The 24,222-nt window shown below is 38.2% G+C and overlaps 1 protein-coding gene across 4 annotated transcripts in view; it reads right to left on the reverse strand.

Annotated features, from left to right (window-relative positions):
- LOC100554620 (solute carrier organic anion transporter family member 1A2) overlaps positions 1-9,742 on the reverse strand; it is a 34,440-nt gene extending 24,698 nt beyond the window's left edge. Inside the window, exons 1-3 of one of the 4 annotated variants that reach the window (XM_062983167.1) lie at positions 4,823-4,947; positions 3,554-3,638; positions 1,183-1,293 (exon numbers count right to left, since the gene is read on the reverse strand). In XM_062983167.1, coding sequence (XP_062839237.1) covers positions 1,183-1,293; positions 3,554-3,634 — 192 coding nt within the window. In that variant the 5' untranslated portion in view covers positions 3,635-3,638; positions 4,823-4,947. Of the gene's footprint in view, positions 1-1,182; positions 1,294-3,553; positions 3,639-4,822; positions 4,981-5,135; positions 5,181-9,591 lie in introns of those variants that run through there. The other 3 variants (XM_003220759.4, XM_008110361.2, XM_008110363.3) reach the window with 3 other exon arrangements.
- Between the last annotated feature and the right edge of the window lie 14,480 nt (positions 9,743-24,222).

The following is a 24,222-nucleotide window of genomic DNA, read 5'->3' on the forward strand; positions in this document are numbered from 1 at the left end:
ATAGGGTGGTAAGGAAATGACTCCCTTAAAGATACATCTTGCACTCCACCTCCATTTTCTCAAAAAATAGTGCTCAGGTGTAAGGAAAAAATGGTGCTAGCAATTAGGAAATAGCTGTACAGCTGTTCTGGCTCAAGAGCTTCTACCTCTTCCAACCCACAGGCTAAGTTCAATTTCAGAGTTGGGAGATCCATAGGGTAGTGCCATGCATGCCAACATATGTTAGATTATAGCAGTGGTTCTCAACCTGTGGGTCCCCAGGGTTTTTGGCCTACAACTCCCAGAAATCCCAGCCAAATTACCAGCTACTAGGATTTCTGGGAGTTGAAGGCCAAAACATGAACCACAGATGTTTGTGCCACTAACAACACTTTAGGATTCAAACTATAAACATAGGAAGGCCTTCTTTACTATAAGAGCTATTCATCAGTAGAATGGATTGCCTTGAAGGGTGAATTCACTACCCACTCACATGATCCCAGCCAGTACAGCTCTTCTTCTTTTGATGTTACTTATGTTGATACTTGGATCAGACTTCTGAATGGAACCAAAGCAATTAATTTCTCTTTATCTACTGCAATCTCAATGTAATGTAACCTTTTGAAAGGCCATCATTCTGCAATCATGATGTTACATGGCTTAGAGCTGTGTAGACATGCATTGACACATGGAAGTAAAACTTGCCAAAGGCTGATTTCTTTATAAAGAAAGTAGACTTTACGTTTCAGATAGATATTAAGCCACTGTGCTAAATAAAGCTTCTGACTAAGGAAATTCTGGAATATGTGGGTGTCTTTTTCATCTAGTGTAGATCAGTGTTGCGCTCCCACCAAGCTTTTGAACTTGATATCTGACTTGGCCAAATATATCTTACATTGGGCCTTGTGTTTTCATTGAACTTCAAAAGCACATTACAAGCAGAGTATAGGGAAGAAGGAAATGTGTTTGAGAGCAGCCCATTCCAGGGCAGACCTTGAAGATTCTGAGAGTTATAGTCCAAAAGAAACACTTTTCCAAGTTCTGGTCCAGAATGGATTTCCAGTTATGTGCTCCACAAATGGGTGATGGCTAGAGTGAAAGATTATATTTTTGAGTCTTTCAGAAACTTTCTCAATAAATCTGCACAGAAGCAGCTGTATGGAATATGTTTTCATCAAAAAGAGAAGTAGAACATCCTGATACCTTCAACTTGGAGCAACATACTGCAGATGTCTTTTTCTTGGCATTTTTCATCTCGCTATTTGAATCAGTTGCGGTATCTCCTTTGTGGTGATTTGTATCAGTCCCGGTATCCTTTTGAAAGAAACAAAAAGGAAAAAGTATGAAATGTGTTGGTCAAAAATTTTTCAACTTCAAAAACTTCTATAGAGATATAGCATGTTTTTATGAATGATGTTGTGGTATCAAAACACCCAGATGAACTATGATTTCTTTTTCTTCAGAGCTTCAAAATAAAGAGTGCCATGTAAGCGTTATCCAAAACTAGTTAATTTGGAGAAGGACAAGGCTGGTAGTAAGTCACATTTCAGAAGAAACATATGGAAGAAACTGAAGTTACTTTCCAAATTTTCCTTTAATTGACATTATTAGACACATTTTGATAAGAATTTTCCAAGTTTTACACCATTCTCTTAAAAACTAACACAAAGTTTAAAAAAGCCATAAGCAGGGCAAAATGTAATGCAAAAAATTGTTTTTGATCATTGCAACAATAAATGGCAGTTCAGCACTTCTCAAAAACTATTAGAAGAAACTGAAACAAATTGCTTTTATAATCAAATATAAAGTGCATTTTAAAGTAAAATTACTGACCTAATATGTAAATTACTGACCTGTAATATGACAAAATTACATAATGCTTGCTTTTCTCTGTATATTGCCCACTAGTTCACTCATAGGTAGAAACATTGTTGCCATAATCAGCCTACTTTTTTTGCTAAGAGTCCATGCAACTTGCAGACATTTAAACAGATGCAGATAAACATTTGCCATCGTACAGAAATTAATACAATTTAAAATATTGACCATGTAAAGAAAAAAAAACACAGCAAATATAATCAATATACAAGATATTGTGCAAAGTAATTTTCCTCTAAGCAAGAAGATTTCAAAGGCTTTTTGGAGCCAGACATCCTTCAGTAACCCATGGAAGGAGAGCAAAGAAGATTACAGTCTTGTGTGATCCTATACCATGAATTGCTCAAAAAAAACAAATGAATGAATGGTAAAGCAAATCTGGCCTGAAACTAAGATGACTGAACTGAGGCCCCATCTACACTGTCATATAAGGCAGTGTAGATGGGGCCCAAGGTTATAATATATGGACATATCATGAGATGATGTGGCTTACTGGAAAATATAATAAATGCAAAGTTAAGTTGAAGGCAATAAGACAAGAAGAAGACCACAGAATTTATTCTATTGAGGAAGCTATAGCTCTGAATTTGTAATATCTGAGTAGGACAGTTGATGGTCTTGGGGGTTTCTCATTCATAAGGTCACCATGGGCGAAAGCTAACCTCATGGCAAATAACAATAAGGGCAGTTGGTCAACCTTGCTTTCCCTACCCATACACCTGGAATTATATATATATATATATATATATATATATATATATATAGTATTCCAACTTGTGAACAGTCTATGTGGAAATACATATAGGTAAAGGTAAAGGTTTCCCCTAACGTTAAGTCTAGTCGTGACCGACTCTGGGGGTCTGTGCTCATCTCCATTTCTAAGCCGAAGAGCCAACGTTGTCCATATACATCTCCAGGTCATGTGGCCAGCATGACTGCATGGAGCACCGTTACAAATATAAGTATAAATATAGAGAAATCAATATCGGCAACCTTCCCTTCAACATGGTTTGACTCGAAACCAAAACCTTGTAATCTAATGAGCACTTTGGAGTAAATCTCAGTAACAGGATGAGACCAGGGAGGAAATTACATGCAATTCTGAAACGTTTATCTTGAAATCATCCTGCCTTCCAATTCAATGGTTGAACTAACTAATCTTAACCAAAGCTTTATCTCACATGTTTGCCTGTAAATACAGTAGAGTTTTTGTAATCAATGTTTTCAATACATCGTGATATTTTGGCGCTAAATTTGTAAATACAGTAATTACTCCATAGCATTACTGCGTATTGAACTACTTTTTCTGTCAAATTTGTTGTCTAACATGATGTTTTGGTGCTTCATTTGTAAAATCATGATCTAACTTGATGTTTAATAGGCTTTTCCTTAATCCCTCATTATCCAACATATTCGCTTATCCAACATTCTGCCGGCCCATTTATGTTGGATAAGTGAGACTCTACTGTAGATGGAAACATTTATGCAAAGATATGAAAGAGAGAGATTAGGATAAATCTCTTACTCTAGTCAGTTGAACAATTCTTTTAGACCTGCAAGAAGATAATGTTATAAAATAAAAGTAGGTATGACACCAAATCAGAAACAAAGTGACTTGTCACTAGCAGCACAGCCAAGCCAGACAGCAGCATTACAGATGAAGGATATAAGATTAAAGACTTAATCAAGACATTACCATGTTTGCACACACAGCAGATATAGTAAATTCCATTCTTCGGGAAGAGATTTCCTTGGATTCAGATACTTTCTGCTCCATTGGGCTTTGATTGGTCAAATAGGATGGCGGTTCAGTCAAAAAAAAAAAAGGGGGGGGGTATTTTTGAAATATCTCCTGACTAAATCAAAAGGGTTCAAAATAGAAAATATGAAGAAAGAAAAGGTTCACCAAGGACGAGGCTAGGGAAATGGTATTAGGATCCTGTTCTGTTGGAAAAAGCTTCATGCACCAAGTTCTCTTCTGTTCAGGTTAGATTTGAGGAATTGAAGAAAGGTTAACTGTGAAGAACACAGCCTGACTCAACTTGGACAGTCCCCCAGCTTGCCTAAAGAAAGGGTATATTGAAATAATAGAACAATTGCTCACATGAGCACCATGCCTCTGCCCATGGGAGATTAAACCATGGAGTTTACTCAGAAGAAGAAGAAAATGCAGACAATGGGGCTATTCCTTTGCCGGTTGGTCTTATGACTGTTGCCTAGCAAATAAAAGTAGAAACACCCAAACCTTGGCCAACTGTCCCTCAAAGATATTATTCAGTAGCCAATCAGATAAGATACCCTTTCAATCTGCTAGCCAGCATACAGCACATAGAGAGCAAATGTTTCCAGTACATGCCGGTACAATACAATAGACATCCTTCTCCCACTCCTACCATGTATGCGCCATTGCAATTCAAATTGTAAAAACCTGACTTCCTGAAAATACTGTATGCAAGCTCTCTTAATTTTGTACCACTGTATATTTGACAGAGGAATCAAGTTGTTCTGAACTGCAGCTTATGCAACTATTTGGGACATTTCTAAGACAGCACTGACACAAGAAGTTCTGCATTTGAAATTTTTTTACCCTGTTACTGTTTTAATCATTTATATCAGTTATAAGAAAGCCAGAAAAAAGTTCAACCAAGCTGTGATCTAGGATTTGATGGAATGTAACTCACTGCCTGCAGCAAACCCTGAGGCTTTTTGTTTTGTTTTGTTTTACGTCACATTCTGGAAAATCAAATGCTAAATTTAAAAACTAGGTTTCTACCTCTCATCGCTATAAGATAAATACGAAAACATAACAGTCCAAGGACTTGCATGACATACATCAACCAAATGCACAAATAACTTTTCTTTAGCATTCTTGCCAGATGGATTTCCTCCCTGTTCAAAAACTATTATTTTCCCTCCATTCTCTTTGCTTACATTGATATCTTTATGCCTTTATTGTCATTCATACCTCGCCAATCATGTTGGTAGCAAATCAGGTCTCCCTTCTCCTCAAATTAACACATTTGTGTCTCCTCAGGGATAAAGGTAATGTAGTCTGGAGCCTAGCAGCGGAGAAGCAAAAACCAGAGCAAAGCAGAGGAAAAGGCATGTCCTTGAATGTTGTATTTTCTCACAGAAGAAGTTTGTGAAACTTTTGTTTCATTCAGCAGTAGCCTGCTGAGTGAGAGAAAAAGAAGGGACCCGAGCCAAGTATCTTAGCTAGAAAAATGCTCTGTGCAAAAGACTGCTCATAGTAGTCAAAGGGATCGTTCCTCACTCACCTTGATGCTCTCTCCCATATTGGCCTCCATTTCCATTTCAGACATGAATCAGACTGTATACTACCTGTAGGTCGTCCTCACCTTCCCGTCTATTTTTTAAAACCCAATTCCTAAAAAAAACTGAGCCCCTAATTCCCTAAACAATGTTAATCCCCACAGGTTTTTGATTACATTGATTTCTGGCCAGTCCAGTGGCATTAACTCCTAAGAGGATCCAATTGTCACCTTCTCGTGTTCCCTACATGAGAATGAAGACAGGTAAATTTAGACTATGGGCATATATATATATATATATATATATATATATATATATAATTTCAAAACCATTGCATAAATAAGTATAAAGCTGATAAAAATAGAAGGAACACAAGCGGCTAAATATTTTTTGACCAAAAACGGGCAACAGCAACAGCATTGTCTGTAGCTTTAAACAGTTCTTCCTCTGTGCATTGTAGGGAAGCATACAGATGCTGAGTTGTTTTTTCTGTTCCACAATCGCACAAATTGGAGGATTGTTCTAGAAAGTGCCATTTTCCCAGTTTGTCTTTTGATGGGCTTAGTGATACGTATACTTCTAAGCACACTGCTGATCCTCCACAAATTGTAGTTTCCTGGGAACTCCAGCTGCACAATGTCTGAGATTCATTTCCTGGTTGCTCTAATTTACTTAAGGAAAAAGAGATGTTGCTGATATCAACATAGACTATTGGTCCAACTATAAGCAAGTTGATAGGTTTGTACATTGATTCTGCACCCACAGATTCCACCATCCATGACTTGAAAATATTTATTTCAAAAATTTCCAAAAGGCAAACTTAGAATGTGCTTTTTTACTTCAGGCTTTTTTTTACAGTATTATATATAATGGGACATGAGCATCTGTGTATCCATAAGGGATTGTGGAACCAAATCCCAGTGAATACCAAAAGCCCACTATATTATATATTATTTTAAATGGATTTCATTATAAGTCATTCTGAGGTTTTCAAAGGGCAGGATGCAAATATTAGGGGTATGCACAACGCCAAAAAACTGTACTGTTTTTAATTCCATTTTCGGCTCCATCCACCCACCCACCCACCCACCCACCCTCCCTTCCTGGTTCTGTTTTCCTGGAAATTCTCAAAATCAGGAGAAAGTTGCTGTTTTCATTCCAGTAAGATTCGATCCATTGACACAAATGGGGAAACTTTAGAGGCTCATTTCTCCATCATTTCTAGGCCTATCTGTTGTACCCCTAGGCTGCGTAGGCACCTCAAACCACACTGAAACCCCAGAATATAAGCAAGTGAGCTTTTATTGAAGATTATATGCAAGCAATAGCAAAATCAACCACAGGTTGCACAGGCCCAACCTCAGGTTCACCTGACAGCTCAGATGGAGGCTGGGCTGCAACACTATCAAGATCAAACTTGCCTCCTTGTAGGCCACATTTATGACTGTAAGTCTGCCAAGTTTCAGAATGTTTCACAAATCCACTGATTTTTGGGATTTTTTAAAAAAAAAATTATAAAAAATTTTTTTAAACCCACAAGAGGGGGTTTTAAAAGTTCCAAGACACGGGCCACAGAGAGCAAAACCCAAAATGCAGATACTGAGTCCCGTTAAGTGGATACCGGTACCGGCAACAGGCATCATGTAGAAGGTAAGTTTAACTGTAAGTCAATTAACAAATGAAAGTGATAAAGTTACCTTTTTGGAATACAGTTGCCAGAATCCCCCAATTAACAAATACACCATTGGATAAAGGATTGGGAGATCTGTAATCCAAAATCTAACTTTTTCAGACTACACTAGTAAAAGACCGTGGTGACTTAGGACTGAAACAGTGTCTGTGTTGTTGCCTGACATAGTACTAGTTGACTGGCTGCTTTGCATGGGCTTTAATCTACAAAATAAAGAAATCACATGTTTAATAAAAATTAGAGCCTAGAGGAAATGCCTAACAGCCTTGACTTTCCTCATTGGTAACAGAGGATTTCAGTTATATGTTACATCATGCGTATTTCCCTGATCTTTGACAAACTCAGAGGCAGCAATCCAGGAGAATTGAGTTTCTCTTGAATGAAAGAGCACTGGTGACATCTACTGTGTTAGAAAAATCCAGTAGCAATTTAAGAATCATTAAAAATACACACACACCACAGCTCTGAAATATAAAATGACACTACGGCCACAGAAAAGAACTTGAGGAAAAATACGGAAGTTATTTTTCAGTGCCAGATTTCTGTATGAGAAGAGGTGTAAATATACAGCCATCCCATTGCAAAAGGATTGTTTGGAGAAATTGTATGACAGGGCAGAGATGGACAAACTGACAACTTTAATTCAAGAAAAATCATTTGTTACTTTTCACAAATGATTGGCAACCAAAAATTATATTTCTAAGAAACTGTTGGTAGAAACAATCAGTATTAGGAGTTAAGGAATAATAGGTATTTATAAAGATATAGAAGTACAATATAAAAATTAGTGAAAGTAGGACAAATGGGCAACTTTAGCTGAGAAGCTGGAAGCCATGTGCTTCTTTTCTTGCCTCTGTTTTATTTTTGGTATTTTTGAATTGTTATTGTGTATGGTATAGTTCAGGAATAGCTGTAGTTTAATTCATTATTAAAAAAAAAAATAGAAAAAGACTTGAATCAACCCTAAGAAGAAAAGGACTCTGTAACAGGCAATGAACATGCAAGTCTTTGTAAGCCTTTAAAGCCTTTAAAAGTCCACAACAAATGCTGTGGACAGGAGGAAATTAGCTGTTTTTGCATTTTAAAAAAATTAAAAGCAGAGAGAAAGGGTAGGAGAGAGGGAGGTGGTCTATCCCCAACATTGCTTCAAGACTATGAAAGCAGGATTTTCAGAACTGCCATGTCTCCTAGGGAGATTATGTATTTTTGGTTATTTCGGAATGAAATGAGGCAATCCAGGAGTTATTTTAAATCTGTATGTAATGTGCAGTATCATCTTCAAATATTTGTTGTTGTTGTTATGTTCCTCTAAGTCATTTGTGGCTTATGAAGGCCTTAAGGATGAACCTCCAAAAGCATTTTATGGGGCTGGGAATGTGTCATTTGCCCAAGGTTGTTCAATGGGTTTCCATAGCCAAGTGAGGAATCAAACCCAGAGTTGAAGTCCAATGTTCAAACCATTACACCACAGTCTGTAGGTCTAAAAATTTGTTCTCAGTAAAAGAAGTAAACAACACTCATGATTCTGTCACATTGGTCTTAAATTCTCTTCATTTTAGCAGTATGATTTAGGTGAGCTTCTAAGCATGGTGATCATTCTGTTGCTCCTTTTGTGGAGGAATTGGAAATCAAGCATCCCTGCTAATAATCTACTGTGACTCTCCTGAAATCTATTAATAAGATCCAGGTCTACTATCTGTTCTCTCTTGCAACCTCCTCAGATGGGGTAAATTTAATGCTAGGATGCTAGGTGAAGCAGGACCCTTTGCCTAGCCTTTATGATGAATACTATCCTTGTAACATCACTTATTCTAGAACACAAATGGCAGTTGTATTGATATACTCATTTACTAAAATATGTATACCCCACTCTATATTCCCAAAATTGTAACATAGCATAGAGAGTAAATCAATGCACGATAGTTATGTACATGACATCAGGAATTTTACAAATGGCCTAGAATCATATTAAACCATTTCAAACAGATTAAAACTGTAAGAACTATTAAATCCCAAAGGCTTTTGATAAAACGTATTGTCGAAGGCTTACATGGCCGGAATCACTGGGTTGCTGTGAGTCTTTGGGGCTGTATGGCCAAGCTTTCTCTCCTGATGTTTTGCCAGGTTGTAAGTAAGTAAAACCTTATTTATATACTGCCCTCTCTCCCTGAAGGGACTCAGGGTGTTTACAAGCATAAAAACAGCAACAACCTCTGAGGATGCCTGCCACATATGTGAGCAAAACGTCCGGACAGAAAGCTTCTGGACCATGGCCATACAGCCCCAAAGACTCACAGCAACCCAGCTTTTGATAAAAAAACAATGTTTAGCCTGGTGTCCCAGCAAAGCTAGCATCCATGGCAATTGGTCCTCGAAGGGGAAAGCATTTCATAACTGAAGCACTACAGCAAAGAAAGTTTTCTCCCACCTCTTCATTCAACATATTGTTCTGAATCTTAAAGTAACTCTAGAATTTATATTTTTCATTGTAGCTTTTACTGCACAAATGCAGGATTTCCATTTTTAAAAACAAACAAATAAACCCACAAGCCCATAGAATGAAGTGATCTAACTGCAGTTTGATGTGCACATCATATAGCAGATAATAATCTTTTGCTCCACGACATGAAATTGCAAATTCTGACCCATCAACTTGTGGTTGAAGACACAGGCCACTCCCCACCCCCAGTCCATTTGGCAACCAAGCTCGGAAATATTAGAATACACCGCAAATATAAATAATAAAAAAATTAGAGCTGTCATTTACTCACCGAGATTGTGGTATGTCCAATGATATTTGCTGTATATCTTGATGTTGACTATGATCTCTGTTTTGTAATGTGTTGAAAATTAACTAGAATGCAGTGGCCATGTGTTTTAGTTCTGTCAAATATTTGCACTCTTGGATTATACCTTGCTCAATTTGAATCTGGAAAAATGTTCCACTGTGGTTTATTGCATTGAGACCTTCAGACCTCATGCTCTCAGGACAAAGTAGATGATCAATCGAGCATAAGAAGAGATCTGAGCTAGATCAGATTGAAGTCCAATTCAAAAGTGCATCTCTGCATTCTACTCCCCGATGCTCAATCTCTGACACTCAGGGAAAGCTGACAAGCACAAGGGTGCAACTGGACCTCTCAGCCTCTCACTCATGATTCCAGGCAGTGATTCCCATGTCAGTGAGAAGAGTGACCACAATTCAAATTTTACTCAAATTGTTAAAGGAGCTAACCAAAGTGCTGAAACTCTTGGGGGATAGGATCCATTATTTTGCATACCTCCTTTAAAGTTCTGATGAAAATTAAGACAATACATTGCCTCATCAGCAAACCATTCTAGAAATTGGTATTGAGATGCATACTGTCTGTGTAATAATAATAATAATAATAATAATAATAATAATAATAATAATAATAATAATAATAATAATAAAAACTTTATTTATACCCCGCCACCATCTCCCCAACGGGGACTCGGGGCGGCTTTCATGGGGCCATGCCCAAAACCATACAATATGACAGAATATAAAACAACATATCATAACACAATTTAACAATACAATAAATAATAACATTACAACCCAAAATTCAGAAAAAGCAATAAAAACCAGGGCAGGCCACATGAACACTAAGTAAAAACTCGGTGAGAAAGATATATGAATAAATCCACGGGTATTAGAAATAGTACATAATAATCATATTTAGCAGACATCATCTGCCTTCTTCTCCTTGAATCAGCCTAATCCAGTTTCAAAACATCTCAATACAGTTGGTCCCCAAGTTAGAAACAAGATGGACTCTGTAGGTTTGCTCTTAAATTGAATTTGTTTGTAAGTAGGAAGAGGTACATGTTTGGAGTGTAACTCCAGATGTACATGTGTGTGTGTGTGTGTGTGTACTGTATATAAAAGCTTTGGATAGCATAGGGAAGGGTTAATTGGTGATAAAGCTTCAGTGGAGACACCTTTTCCCCATGACAACTTTCAGGAGTAACTTTTCCTTCTGAGGGGTAGATTTCTCTCACTTCCTGTTGTCTCACCCCTGTTCTTAACTTTGGGGCCGGGCTGTGGGTGGGGCCAGGCTGTGGCACAGCTGGCTAGTAACCAGCTGCAATAAAGCACTACTGACTGAGAGGTCATGAGTTCAAAGCCCGGGTCGGGTTAAGCCCCCGACCATTAAATAGCCCGGCTTGCTGTTGACCTATGCAGCCCCAAAAGACAGTTGCATCTGTCAAGTAGGGAAATTTAGGTACGCTTTATGCAGGAGGCTAATTTAACTAATTTACAACATCATAAAACTGCCAGCAAAACACGAGGAAAGGAATGAGGAAGTACAGCCACTAGTGGACAGTGAAGCAACAGTTCCCCCTGTGGCCAGAATCGTGAAGCTGGAAAAAAATGTCTATACTGTATGTTGTTTGTCTGTTGGCATTGAATGTTTGCCATATATGTGTTCATTGTAATCCGCCCTGAGTCCCCTTCGGGGTGAGAAGGGCGGAAGATAAATACTGCAAATAAATAAATAAATAAATAAATAAATTGGATTTTTGCACCTTGGGGACTGCCTGTATGATGGATCTCACTACATTTTCTGGGAGCAAAATCCATAGGTCAACTATTCAATTTATACTGTGTGGGACAGCTACAATCACAAAAGCAAGATTAGAGTTGAACATGAATAAAACTAAAAGTAATGATCCCGGATAATTTGTATAACTTTCAAGAAGATGATAAAGGCATTGAAATAGGTTTTCTATAGCTTGGCTCAATCACAAATCAGAATAGAAACAGTAGTCAAGACAGTAGAAAACTATTAGGACTTGGAAGTGCAGCTATGAAAAAAGTAATCAAGATCACCAAGTCTAAGAAACACTGAGATACATACTGTCTGTGAAAACTATCAAATGTGGTTCTGGAGAAAAGTTCTAAGAATATCACGGACTGCTAAAAGATGGATTAAGGCATCTTAGAGCAAATCAAGTCTACAATTTCTTTAAATACAATTGGGGACAATTTTGAAAGTTAAATTATATATTCCATCACCTTAAGAGCTGTTGTAGTTTGAGAGGCAATAAATAAACAAACAAATAGTGGAAGCTCCTTCCTTGGAGGCTTTTAAACAAAAGCTGGATGGCCATCTGTCAGGGGTGCTTTGATGGTGCTTTTCCTGCATGGCAGGGGGGTTGGACTAGATGGCCAACTATAACTCTTGGATTCTATGAAATTGCCCTATACCCAGATAAAAATTCAGTTGAAACAAAGATGACTAAAATGATGTTTTTATTGGGATAATTGTGTTATTGCTCTGTTATTGTTATTTGATTGTTGTATCGGGCCAGGCCCCATGTAAGCTGCCTTGAGTCCCTTCGGGGAGATGGGGCGGGGTATAAAAATAAAGTTATTATTATTATTATTATTATTATTATTATTATTATTATTATTATTATTACTATGAGGCTGTCATACTTTGGACATATCATGAGATTACATGTTTCACTGGAAAGATAATACTTAAAAATGTCAAAGGCAGAAAGAGAACAAGGACACTACACACAGGTGAATTGATTCAATTAAGGGAGCCATATCCTCAAGTTTGCAAGATCTGAGCAGGGGGTTGATGTCTGGAGTCTTGGAAGTCATTGATTCATAAGTTAAAATCAACCTGTTGTAAATAACAACAAAGAAAACATAAATAGCAGTATATATTTATTGTGTCAGAAGCAAATTGACAATACAGTTATAATACAGTTATAATGTATAAATTACAAAGTTAAAAACTTGGCATTATACTATATATCCTTTGATCAGAAGGTGGTCACTTGAAGATCCTCCACTGTGCATGTGGCAGGGCTCAGGCTGCATTGTAGTAAGTGGTCTGTGGTTGGCTCTTCTCCACACTCCCATGGGGTGGACTCCACTTTGTAGCCATGTTTCTTAAGATTGGCTCTGCATCTCGTGGTGCCCGAGTGCAGTCTGTTCAGCACCTTCCAAGTCGCCCAGCCCTCTGTGTGCTTAGGAGGGAGTTTCTCATTAAAACAGCGACTTGCAGCATTAATAGCAGTGGAAAAAAAACTATCAGAAATAAGAGACTGAAGTAGACTTGTAGATAAGATTGCAGGGTCCAAAGGCAGAAGCTTTAACTATTTACAAAGCTAAGTTTGTTTATCTCTCTAAGCTAAAGAATTAGATATAGCTATATTTAGGGACAGCAAACAGGAAGAAAACCAATTGCAATATCACTTCTTTAGATAAAAAGCCTTTAAAACTCTGGAATTTCTTTACTAGAGCAATTGCGGTTATTCTGCATTCTGAAACTGCATTATATGGCAGTGTAGATGGGACCTCAGAAAATATCAAATTCCAAGGGAAATGAGAGGACACCTCCACCCTGCAATCTTGTCTGCTTCCCCGGTGGAACACTTCGTGCTTATTCTGTATGAACTAGGAATAGAAAGAATATTCAAAGATTTTGCAATAGAGAAGAGAAAAGGAGTTCTTCAAATGTCAAAAATTCCCAGTGAGGAGAATTCTCCTTAAAGCTTCATTTTGTTTCCTTTCCAGAATCTTCAAATACACCCAAGAATTATTCCTACACATTCTCATTGTATGGCTGTGTTGAGGGATGTGGAATTCAGATAAGTAAGGACTGTCATCAGCTGTATTTTGATAGCCAACACACCATGATGTAGGCCAGTGGTTCTCAACTTGGGATCCCCAGATGTTTTTGGCCTAGAAATCCCAGCCAGTTTACCAGCTGTTAGGATTTCTGGGAGCTGAAGACCAAAAACATCTGGGGACCCCAGGTTGAGAACCGCTGATGTAGGCAAGCCTTTAATGAAACTATCTAAAGTGCAGAACCCAATCCCTAAAATAAGTTCTGCACCTAAGAGACCCCCTCCAAAAGTCTGAACTAAACACTGGGGAAGATGTTGACTAGCTTTAGATTCCCTGAGTTTCAGAGGTGAGTATTTCGGTGCTTTCCTTAGAGATGTCAAAGACTGAACCTGAAACCTTCTTTGTCAGAAACCATGTGTTCTGCCCAAAGTTCTTAAGTCACTTGATTGATAAGTCCCAGAAAACTTTTTATCAGTTTTAAACTTATTTATTTATGCAGTGCTTTTGACATGAAATAAATAAACTTCTAGACAACGCTCCCAAACTGTGACCATGTCTTGGTTCCACCACTGGGCTAAAGTCCTTTTCCACAACATTTTGTGATGCCCTTTGGCAGGAGAGGAGAGGGGGTAATAAGGGGGCATTGCTTTTTCCAAATAAGAATCCCTTCTTCCATTAATTAATTAATTGCATTTCTCTGTTAATGAAACTCCCAAACAATACAAAAAATCAGATGAAAACATAACAGTAAAATTAAAACCCAATTGAAAGATTAGTATATTAAAATAATAAATAGAGCAATGTAACTTCATTAAACACACACACATGTATTAAAATTTAAGTATCCAGCCACCCCATAGAAAGACTCCCTCCAGCAATTATGTATCATGCAGGTCTGTGCTGTCCAATTCTGGGCACCACAGTTCAGGAAAGATATTGACAAGCTGGAACATGTCCAGAGGAGGGTGTCCAAAATGATCAAAGGTCCACAATTTCCTGTGTGGAAATTGGTATGTTTAGATTGGAGAAGAGAAGGTTAAGTGGGGACATGATAGCCACATTGAATTATGTGAAAGGATGTCACGTTGAAGATTGAGCAGGCTTGTTTACTGCTGCTCTGGGATCTAGAACATGGAGCAATGGGTATGACTGCTGGAAAAGACATTTCACCTAACCATTAGGAAGAATGTCCTGATAATAAGAGGTATTCAACAATGGAATATTCTGCCTCTGGTAGAGTTTTATTTTTGAGGCTTTTGAGCAGAGACTGGACAACCATTTGTCAGTAGTGTTTTGATCTAGTATGCCTGCATGGCAGAGGTTGGACAGGGTGGCCCTTGTGACCCCTTGTTGAAATGGCCCTACAGACTACAATCTTGCATAGGTCATGAAATGTGCCCTCAATCAAACTAATTGTGTGTGCATGGGCAACACACCCCTGTCCGGCAGAACAAAAAATAACATAACACAGGTGTGGGTTAAACAATGGCCACAACTCGTTCATTGATTATAGGAACAAGGGTTGGCAGTCATGCATGGGTTCTGAATCATGTATTGGGCAGCCCGCTGCTGGCAGATATCACTAACCACGTCAAGGTGCTACCGGAACTATACTGGACCAACACAACTTCTGCACTTTGGCAACCACCAGACACTCCCCCCCTACCAATGGTGGGGGGGGGTAAGTAAGTCAGATCCAGGGTACATACCACATGCCAACAAACAATTAACAGAAACCATAAACATTACATTAATGTAGGGTGGGAGGGATGAACAATGCATGCAGGCCTGATGCCTGTGCCGGCCCCTGGGCAGCCTTAAAAAGGCTGCTGGGGCCTGGTCCCATCCAGGCATGGCCAATGGGATGGCGAGGCCAGGCCTGCTGTTGATTGGCCAGCTGGCCAAGTGGCGGGAACATTTCTCGCCATGCAGTCCTCTCCACAACAGTCTTCGCCCAGTAAGTCGGGCAAGGCATTCGTTTCAATAAATGTATTTATTTTATTTACAGTATTTATATTCCGCCCTTCTCACCCCGAAGGGGACTCAGGGCGGATCACATTACACATATAAGACAAACATTCAATGCCTTAACATAGAACAAAGACAAAGACAAACGCAGGCTCCGAGCTGGCCTCGAACTCATGACCTCTTGGTCAGAGTGATTTGTTGCAGCTGGCTATAGCCGGCTGCTCACCATCCTGCGCCACAGCCCAGGCCTGAGCACATAAAGGAGTTATGTGCTCCATATTATTGGCCCTAGACAGCACTCTCCAGCATTCTGGACACAATGTAGTTTCTGAACAGTTCCCAAAAGCGACCCCATATGTGGATTGTATTATAATCCTACAAACATGATGCTCTGAACTCCTGTTTATAGCAAGCAAAGGCCTTCTTGTTCAACCAGACTTTTCATAGAACCATAGAGTTGTGAGGGGACACGGGGGCCATCTGATCCATCTCCCTGCAGGCACATTACATCAAAACCTCTCCCAGAATTTTATATAGATATGAAATAGCATAGAACTGGACTGAGCCCTGAGAAAACCCACAAGCCAATGGCTAGGGCATCAAACAGGAATTATCCAACACCAACCTCTGAATTTGCTCCTCTAGGAAAGTCTGAGCATTCTTTCAGTCCCAAATTGCTAGCATTGCACTAACCTAAATTTCCATTTAGAAATTCAGTTTAGGCATCTAAAGAAGAGAGGCAAAGTTACAAAGGGGTATGAACAAAGCATGTGTAAAAGTTGTGAACAGACCCAAGAAATTTGGCGAGTGAAGAAGAATTTAACTGGGAAGTCCAAATGTTTGTTTGGGAGGTGTTTGAGTCCCCCCCCCCCCCCAGGGGTGAGAAAAGCAGTATATAAATGCAGTAAATAAATAAGGTGGAATGCCCTCATTTTGCCACTTCCGCTCCATAGCTACATCCAGATGTTCCTTATCTCCTTACAATTGAAGAAATATTATCTTAACAAAGGAATCTTTTCCAGCTTTCTTCTAGATTTGAATGCAGAGCAAACCCAGCCGAGTGCATAAAATGCATGCTTGAACATATCCAGCACTGGCACAGTTTTTAAAAATGATGGAAAGAGTGTTAGCTCAGTTGCCAAACTGCCAGAGGAAGATGACACTGTTTCTCTTGTTTTGGCAATGAAAACCAAATATGATGTTTAGTACAATGTAAGATACAGCAGTGGCTGGTAGCTTTCATTTTATTGGGTTGCAAAATCCAATTTTTAATTGTTTTGGTTAATTACAAAAATTTTAAGTTCTTATTGAAGTTATTTAACAGTTTTTAATTTGTTTTGTTGTTCAGTATGGTGGTGAACGTTTGCCACTTTTCTGGAAACCGCCCAGAGTTCCTCTGGAGAGATAGGGTGGGTTACAAATAAAGTCTATTATTATTATTATTATTATTATTATTATTATTATTATTATTATTATTATTCCAGCTATTAGTGAAAAATTTTAATGATTTATCCAAGGTGCTCAACGGCATCCATTTCGTGGAATCAGCACCTTGGATATCTCCATTAAAGCCACTAACTATGATTGGAGTAAACCTGTACAAATTAATGTACATATCCTAGTCAGTCATTCCTAGACATTTTAATTTCTGAGAGCAATTAGAATACTAACAATCATCAGCACACTTTCCTACAGTATGGCGATCTTCAGGGTCTAAATCCAATTGTTATTTCCAATGAAGGTAGACCCCCTGAATCAAAGGAATTTACAGAAATGTTGACTTACCAAGTTTCCATTGATTCAATAAATCTACACTAGTTAGGACTAACAATTGGATTTAAAGCTCAGCTGCCTTTGACCACAATACATATCATCCCCAGACAGCATAATGCCTATGGAGAGCATGGGGACTGTAATCCAACACAACATATTGAGGAAGACTAGTAGACATATCATGTCAGTAAGTTTTTGCCTTGCCTTCCCAGCCTCAAGATATGTTTGAAAAAAAATTTCTGTTCATCACTTGCTAACCAATTGCCATTGCTTACTTAAACCTGTTTTTCAAAGCAATCCTCTGCTTTCATTTGCTCCTATTTTGTTTTGAAAAGGAAACAGGTGAAATGCTTTCGGATTTTGAAGCAGATCTGTCCTGACATAGCCATTGCACCAAAAAAAATCACATGTTCTGGTCATCCATGTTGTTCTCTTGATTAGTTGACATTTAAATGAAAAGAAAAGAGCATATGCAAAAAGACTGTTTTAGGCAGCGAGGCCTTTCGATTCAGATTTAAAGGAACCTTTGCAAGCATGTGTTAGGCATTGTGCCGGAGCGCCTGTTCCAGGAGGCATTGCGTGTTCTTAAAATCTGGAAGAAAAAAGTTTCATGAACAAACGTGCACTAACTTGACTGACAGTACAAAGGCATCAGTGCATCTCTTGAGTCCTCTTCTTCTTCTGCAAATGCCATTAACTATGATTCATCAATCAATGTTTTATATAATCTGTTAGCATTTCCATTTTGTTATCCATCAGGTCCCATTTCTTGAAGTGGGGCACCAAGCCTCTCCGTGGGCAGAAACCGTCAACTGCATCTGGTTGGATTTTAAGTACGGATTGTCAATTTTTTAAAGAAAGAAAATATCTTATTTTTATGGAGGATAAACCCAAATTGAAGGTGGTCTTGAAAACTTCCTGTTAAAGTAAGTAGCCAAGTCACCTGCTGTGTTGGGTGACTTGACTACTTACTTTAGAAGGCTACTGAGAAGGCTTTTTAACTCCAGTTGAGAAAATTGGGGCTGTGGAATGTTACTTCAGGTCAGAACTTAGAAAGTTATATTTAAAAGTAATTCATTTCCATTACTTATTGTAGTAAACAAAAGGAGTTCATTCCAGCATTTATATTGGTTTGTTGTTGCTGCTGCTGCTAACTGCCTTCAAGTCGACTTCAACTTAGGGCAACACTACATTCAAGTCATCCTGTCTTCAAGAGACCTGCTCCTCAGGTTTTGCAGACTCAAGGCTGTTGCTTCTCATTTCAATCTATCCATCTGAAATATAGTCTTCCTTTCCTACTGCCCTCTAACGTTTCAAGCTTTACTGTCTCTTCTACTAAGTCATCTCTTTTCATGATATGTCCAAAGTCTCAGTTTAGTCATCTTGGTTCTAAGGAGAGTTAAAGTCTGATTTGTTCTAGGTTCCATCTATTTGTCGCTTTAGCAGTTCACAATATTCATAGAACTCTTCTCCAACACCATGTTTCAAATAAGTTGATTTTTCCCATCAGTTTATCTCATTGCCCATATATAGACATGGGAAATACAATGGCATGAGTAATCCTAAGTAACTTTAGTTTTCAGCGAAATCTCTTTAAACTTCAGGATCTCATTTAGTTCTTTCATAGCTGCCTTTCCAAGTCCTGCAAGTCTTCTCATTTCTTGAATGCAGTCTCCATTCTGGCTAATGACTGAGCCAAAGTATGGAAAATCTTGAACTATTTCAGTGCTTTCATAATCTGCTATAAAGTTATGTAAATTGTCTGTGGTCATTGTTTTTTGTTTTTTGAATGTTCAATGGTAAAACTGTCTTTATCTTCCTGCTTTGACTTTCTTTATTGCAAGTTAGATCTAAAAATTAATGCAATAATGTTAACCATTATAAAATGGAAATTAATTCCCTACTATTCACACATATTATTGAAATCAATTGGTTAGTTGGTTAAACATTATTTAACTTGCTTATCAGAAGGTAATATTGGTCCATATCATGAGATTTATGGAAAATGTCATTCAGATTCTCCCAGAGGATTTTAGGAATGCCCATTTTGCTATTGGCTCTTTCTGTCTTGCCAACATTAGCTTCTCCTAATTTAGTTTTAGACTACGAAACTACAAATTGTTGTCAGAGAATGGTGAAAGTCCATGTGCTTTTATTTTCTCTTTTGACTCTTGGGGATGAATTCAGAAAAAGAACTGCCCTCTAAAGCAATTTAAATCAAGCAATTTGATAATATGACCCACAGAGCATAGTTAGCCTTGTCTACTTTTCAGACTGCTGCCACTCTCCTATCACTGCTGAATTTCACGATGCTAATAAAGGCTTTGTTTAACAATAAAGTATGTGAGCAGTGGACACTTTGTTTGAAGCCAAATCATATTTCTAGAAACTTAAGATGACCGCATCAATTTCATAAGGTATTATTTGGCAAGGAATAATCTGATATGGTTTTCCATCCTCTGACATATAGCCTACAGCAACTGGCATTCATTGAGTCTCCTATTCAAGTAATAACCAGGGTGAATATTGCTTAGCTTCCAAGATCAGGCAGTCTTTCTTGCCTAAGAAAACCCTTTGAAATTCATGTGGATCACCATAAGCCAGCATCTGACTTGTCCTCAGCATTCAAAATTATGCATATATCACTGAGTTGTGAAGATCAAAAGATAGGAGAGGGAAAGATCATCTGATCAAAAACATGGTAAAATACAATTGTTAAGAATACACTCCTATGAACAGTTTTCACAAAACATTACTTCCCGCATCGGGAAGAATTATTTGTCCAATATTTTCCACCATGGCCACAGCTGTTCCAAGTTTCAAGACAACCTGTTTCCAGGCCCTCCTTACATGATCTAAAACTAAGGCCCAATCTACATTGCCGTATAATGGAGTTTCATATAACACCGTTCAATGTAAACTGCATCACGACACTGCATTATATGGTAGTGAGGATCAGGCCTAAGAAACCTGGAAATACCAGGAACTGAACCTAAGGCCATCTGTCTACAAACCATATTCCTTACGGTAGTAGACAGAGAAAGTTTTTGGTTTTGCTCTTTCTAATTCACTGTTTATTTGCAAACGAACTGGTTGAGCAGATGGGAATCAAGTATGCATGCAGGCATATCGATCCCAACAAAGCTTGAAGCCAGAATTTCTTCCATCAATTAAAACACATCTTTTCCCACAAACCCTATCTTTGTCTTAAAACCTTAGACTTTCTCTCCCTCTCCCCTTGCTCCCCTCCGCAAAAAAGCTGGAACTTCTTAAGAAAGTAAAAAAAAAAAAAACAGAAAAAAGTAACATTTGTTCCTGACATCATAAATCCACGTGCATGATTGGATATTTATTTATTTGCTTGCTTGTGCTGTTGACAGCAATCTTTTACGAACATATTTTGATTCCCAATTTAGTTCAGCCTTCCCTCCCACCCCATCAGAGAGAATATGCCACTATTAATAGCAGAACTGTCAAAGAAGCATCATCCAAAAACCCCTAAGAGCCCCATACCAAAAAAAAAACCAGATTGTCACCCCCCCTTCTTTTTCTTTTTTTTTCTCCCCACAGTTTTCAGAATTATGTATATGCTGCAGGTGGGCATCCAGAAAAAGAATCACGATTGTTTGAAATAAAGATACATAGGGAGAAACTTCAATGGAATTTAGGGACAAGGTACACTTTCCAGGAATTTGTATGTAGTGATTTGCCACCGATGATTTTTTAAATTGAAAAACAGCTCTGAAGGGCTGCAATCAAAAGAGAAGAATGAAAAGAGGAGTTAATCCTGTCTACCCCACTTTCCAATTAATTCACCTCTTCCAAACTGCGAAGGGTTTTTTTTTAACACACTAGTGGGATCTTCAAATTGGAGTTCTTGGCATATAGTCAACCCTTCATATCCATAGATTCATTGGAAAATCCATGGCTTCAAAATAATTGTAAAACAATTTCAAAAAGGCAAACCTTGATTTTTCTCTTTTATATAAGGAACATAATTTCATGGTGTTCTTGAGCATCCATTGATCTTGGTATCTAAGAGAGGTCCGGGAACCAAACCCTAATGGATACCAAGAACTCACTGTATAGCTGCTGGAGTTACCAGCTATTGTACAATATTAATTCTTACCACAAAAAAAGGAATCTTCCCCCTCTCTAAACAGAGTGGCAAAAGGTGAGAGCTTAGACCATTTTGGGAAAAACTAAAACAAGCACCAATCCATTGATCTTGGCATTCACAAGAGATCCAGGAACCAAACCCTAATGGATACCAAGGACCCACTGTATAGCTGCTGGGGTTAACAACTATTGTACTGTACATTATTAATTCTTACCCCCAAAAAGGGAATAATCAACATCTCTGCCCAAAGTGGCCAAAGGTGAGAGCTTAGACCATCCTGGGAGAAACTAAAAGAAGCACCAATCCTGTCTAATATTTTGGTGCTCCTTTCAAAGAAAGCACCAAAGATCTGCTGACTCGAATGCCATTTTCTCAACCTCGTAATCAAAATGCGACACCATGGTGGAGAAAATTGAGAAGGTTGGTACATCTTTTAGCCTCTCCCAAGACGAACTAAGATCTTTCCTTTAGCCACCCTACTCAGAGAAGAAGATGATCCTTTTATTCGTAAGAGTTACGATATAGTCCTTACATTGCTGAATAAGCTGAACCAGGTTTTAAAAAATGAACTAAAATGCCTGGACTTATACATGAGTACCTACCATACTTTAAGCTTTTGCAAGAGTGGTAACAAAGTCTTATCTAGATTTTCTTTAGTGGCTCAAAGTAAGTGACACTGAAGATGGAGTGTTTTTGGTGACTTTCAGCTACAAGGGTCAGATCTATACTGCAAAGATGTTATCCCAATTAACTGCCATGATTTCCTCAAAGAATCTTGGGTTCTTTTTTCTTTTCTTTTTTCAAAAGAAAGGAATGGGTGTAACCATACTCATCCAAGTAAAGCAGGAGTAACATAGCAATGATCTGGGATGCAGCTAGATATGGTGTAAGATATAGCTGGGATTTGTGCTTTAAAACAAATAAACTAATAGTACTACAGGTTACGAGCTGGTCATTGACTGTAATAAAAGTTTAATACTAGTAGTAACTACAGGGAGCCTGATTTAGATGAAGTCAATGGAACTAGGAAGGAGTAAATCTATCTCCTACCATTTTTCAATGTTAAGGACACCTACTTTCTTTCTCTTACACACTATACAATTAACATTCAATTTTGATGCTCTATATTACTGGTTTCCAAATCGTGCTCCTCCATATGTTTTGGACTTCAGCTCCCAAAACCTCTAGCTGATTTCTCCAAAAGTTCGGGGATCTGGGAGCTGAAGTCTAAAACATCTATAAATCCACAATTTGGAGACCACTTCTCTATGGATCCATTGACATCAGCAGTTCATGCTGGATCAATCAAGGTGGGAACACCTTTCTTTGTGAATTATTTTACTAGCTGCTGCTTTGGAGCAGTACATTGCTGCAAAAGTATACAGAGTGTGCATCATTATCATCACCATCACCACCACCATCATCATCATCATCGGTCTTTGTAATCCATCAACAGACCTAAGAAGACAAGCTTCAATCACTCATGGTCATTTATGGAATAATGAATTTGATTGCCATACACCGCAACTCTGGATGCCCGGTTACATGCAATACGTGATGTGAATGTTTTGCAAAGATGTTAATTAATTTGAAAACTTTGTCTCAGAAACTGTATGTTATACTTATTTTTAATACGTTTTGAAAATAGTTGTCTGAGATCATATTTTAGCTTTTAAATGGATTTCTGAGCCTCATTCGCAAAGAGGGATTGAAATCATGTAAGTGCTTTCACAGCTACTACCAACAGGCATCAATGACTGGTAATTATCGACATCACTCTGTGCCCACACCAGAATTCATTATCTCTGAGTACATCCCATTGTTACTCCCAACCAGAGTATTCCCATTGAATCATTAGGATTAACCTTTGTGTTGATTCATCATTCCATAAATGTTTCAGCAGGACTATTACAGCTGTAAACTAGCAAACAGTATTTAACCTTAGATCTCTGCATCTATAACATCAGGGCATTCACAATGGGTTCTTGAAATAATTGCTGTCAATAATGTTTGTAAGGTTGCAATAATTATTTTCCTTTTAAGATTTTATTATTACGAAATGTCTACTATTATTAAATACAATTTTGTTCTCACTTGTGAGAGTAGGAAAAGGCAAAGATTTTCTTCCTCTTAGGTGAGGTTATGAGAGCCTTTGCAATTTTTTAATGACAAATGCAGGTTTTTTCCTGTATTCTAAAGTTTTACAAAAATATTTTATAAAAAAATGTTTTTGAACTAAACAGAACATTTTTGTGCAAAATATACAAAACTGTTGGCTGCCAATCCAAACAAACATTAGTCTTTTAATTTTGAAATAGTTTCTTTCAGGTTGAATATATTTGGTGTTTGTGAAACATGGGACCCCCGATGGCACAGTGTATTAAACTTCTGAGCTGCTGAACTTGCTGACTGAAAGGTCTGCAGTTTGAATCTGGGAAGCGGGGTGAGCTCCCACTGTTAGCCCCAGCTTCTGCCAACCTAGCAGTTTGAAAACATGCAAATGTGAGTAGATCAATAGGTACTGCTCCACTGGGAAGGTAATGGTGCTCCATGCAGTCAGTGCTGGCCACATGACCTTGGAGGTGTCTACGGGCAACGCTGGCTCTTTGACTTAGAAATGAAGATGAGCACCAACCCCCAGAGTCAGACATGACTTAATGTCAAGGGAAAACCTTTACCTTTTCCTCTATGAAACATACATTAATTTTGTGCTTAGACATGGGTCCCATCTTCAAGATATCTCATTATGTATGTAAATGCAGCAACACATACTCCAAACTCTGAAAACAAAATTGAAACCCAAAATCCTTCTGGTCTCTCGCATTTTGGAAAACTTGTTATAATATCTCTCTTCCTCATTCCCTCGGTGGCGCAGTGGGTTAAAGCCTTGTGACTTGAAGGTTGGGTTGCTGACCTGAAGGTTGT

This window comes from Anolis carolinensis, chromosome 5 (assembly GCF_035594765.1).
Source record: "Anolis carolinensis isolate JA03-04 chromosome 5, rAnoCar3.1.pri, whole genome shotgun sequence".
Lineage (NCBI taxonomy): Eukaryota > Metazoa > Chordata > Lepidosauria > Squamata > Dactyloidae > Anolis > Anolis carolinensis.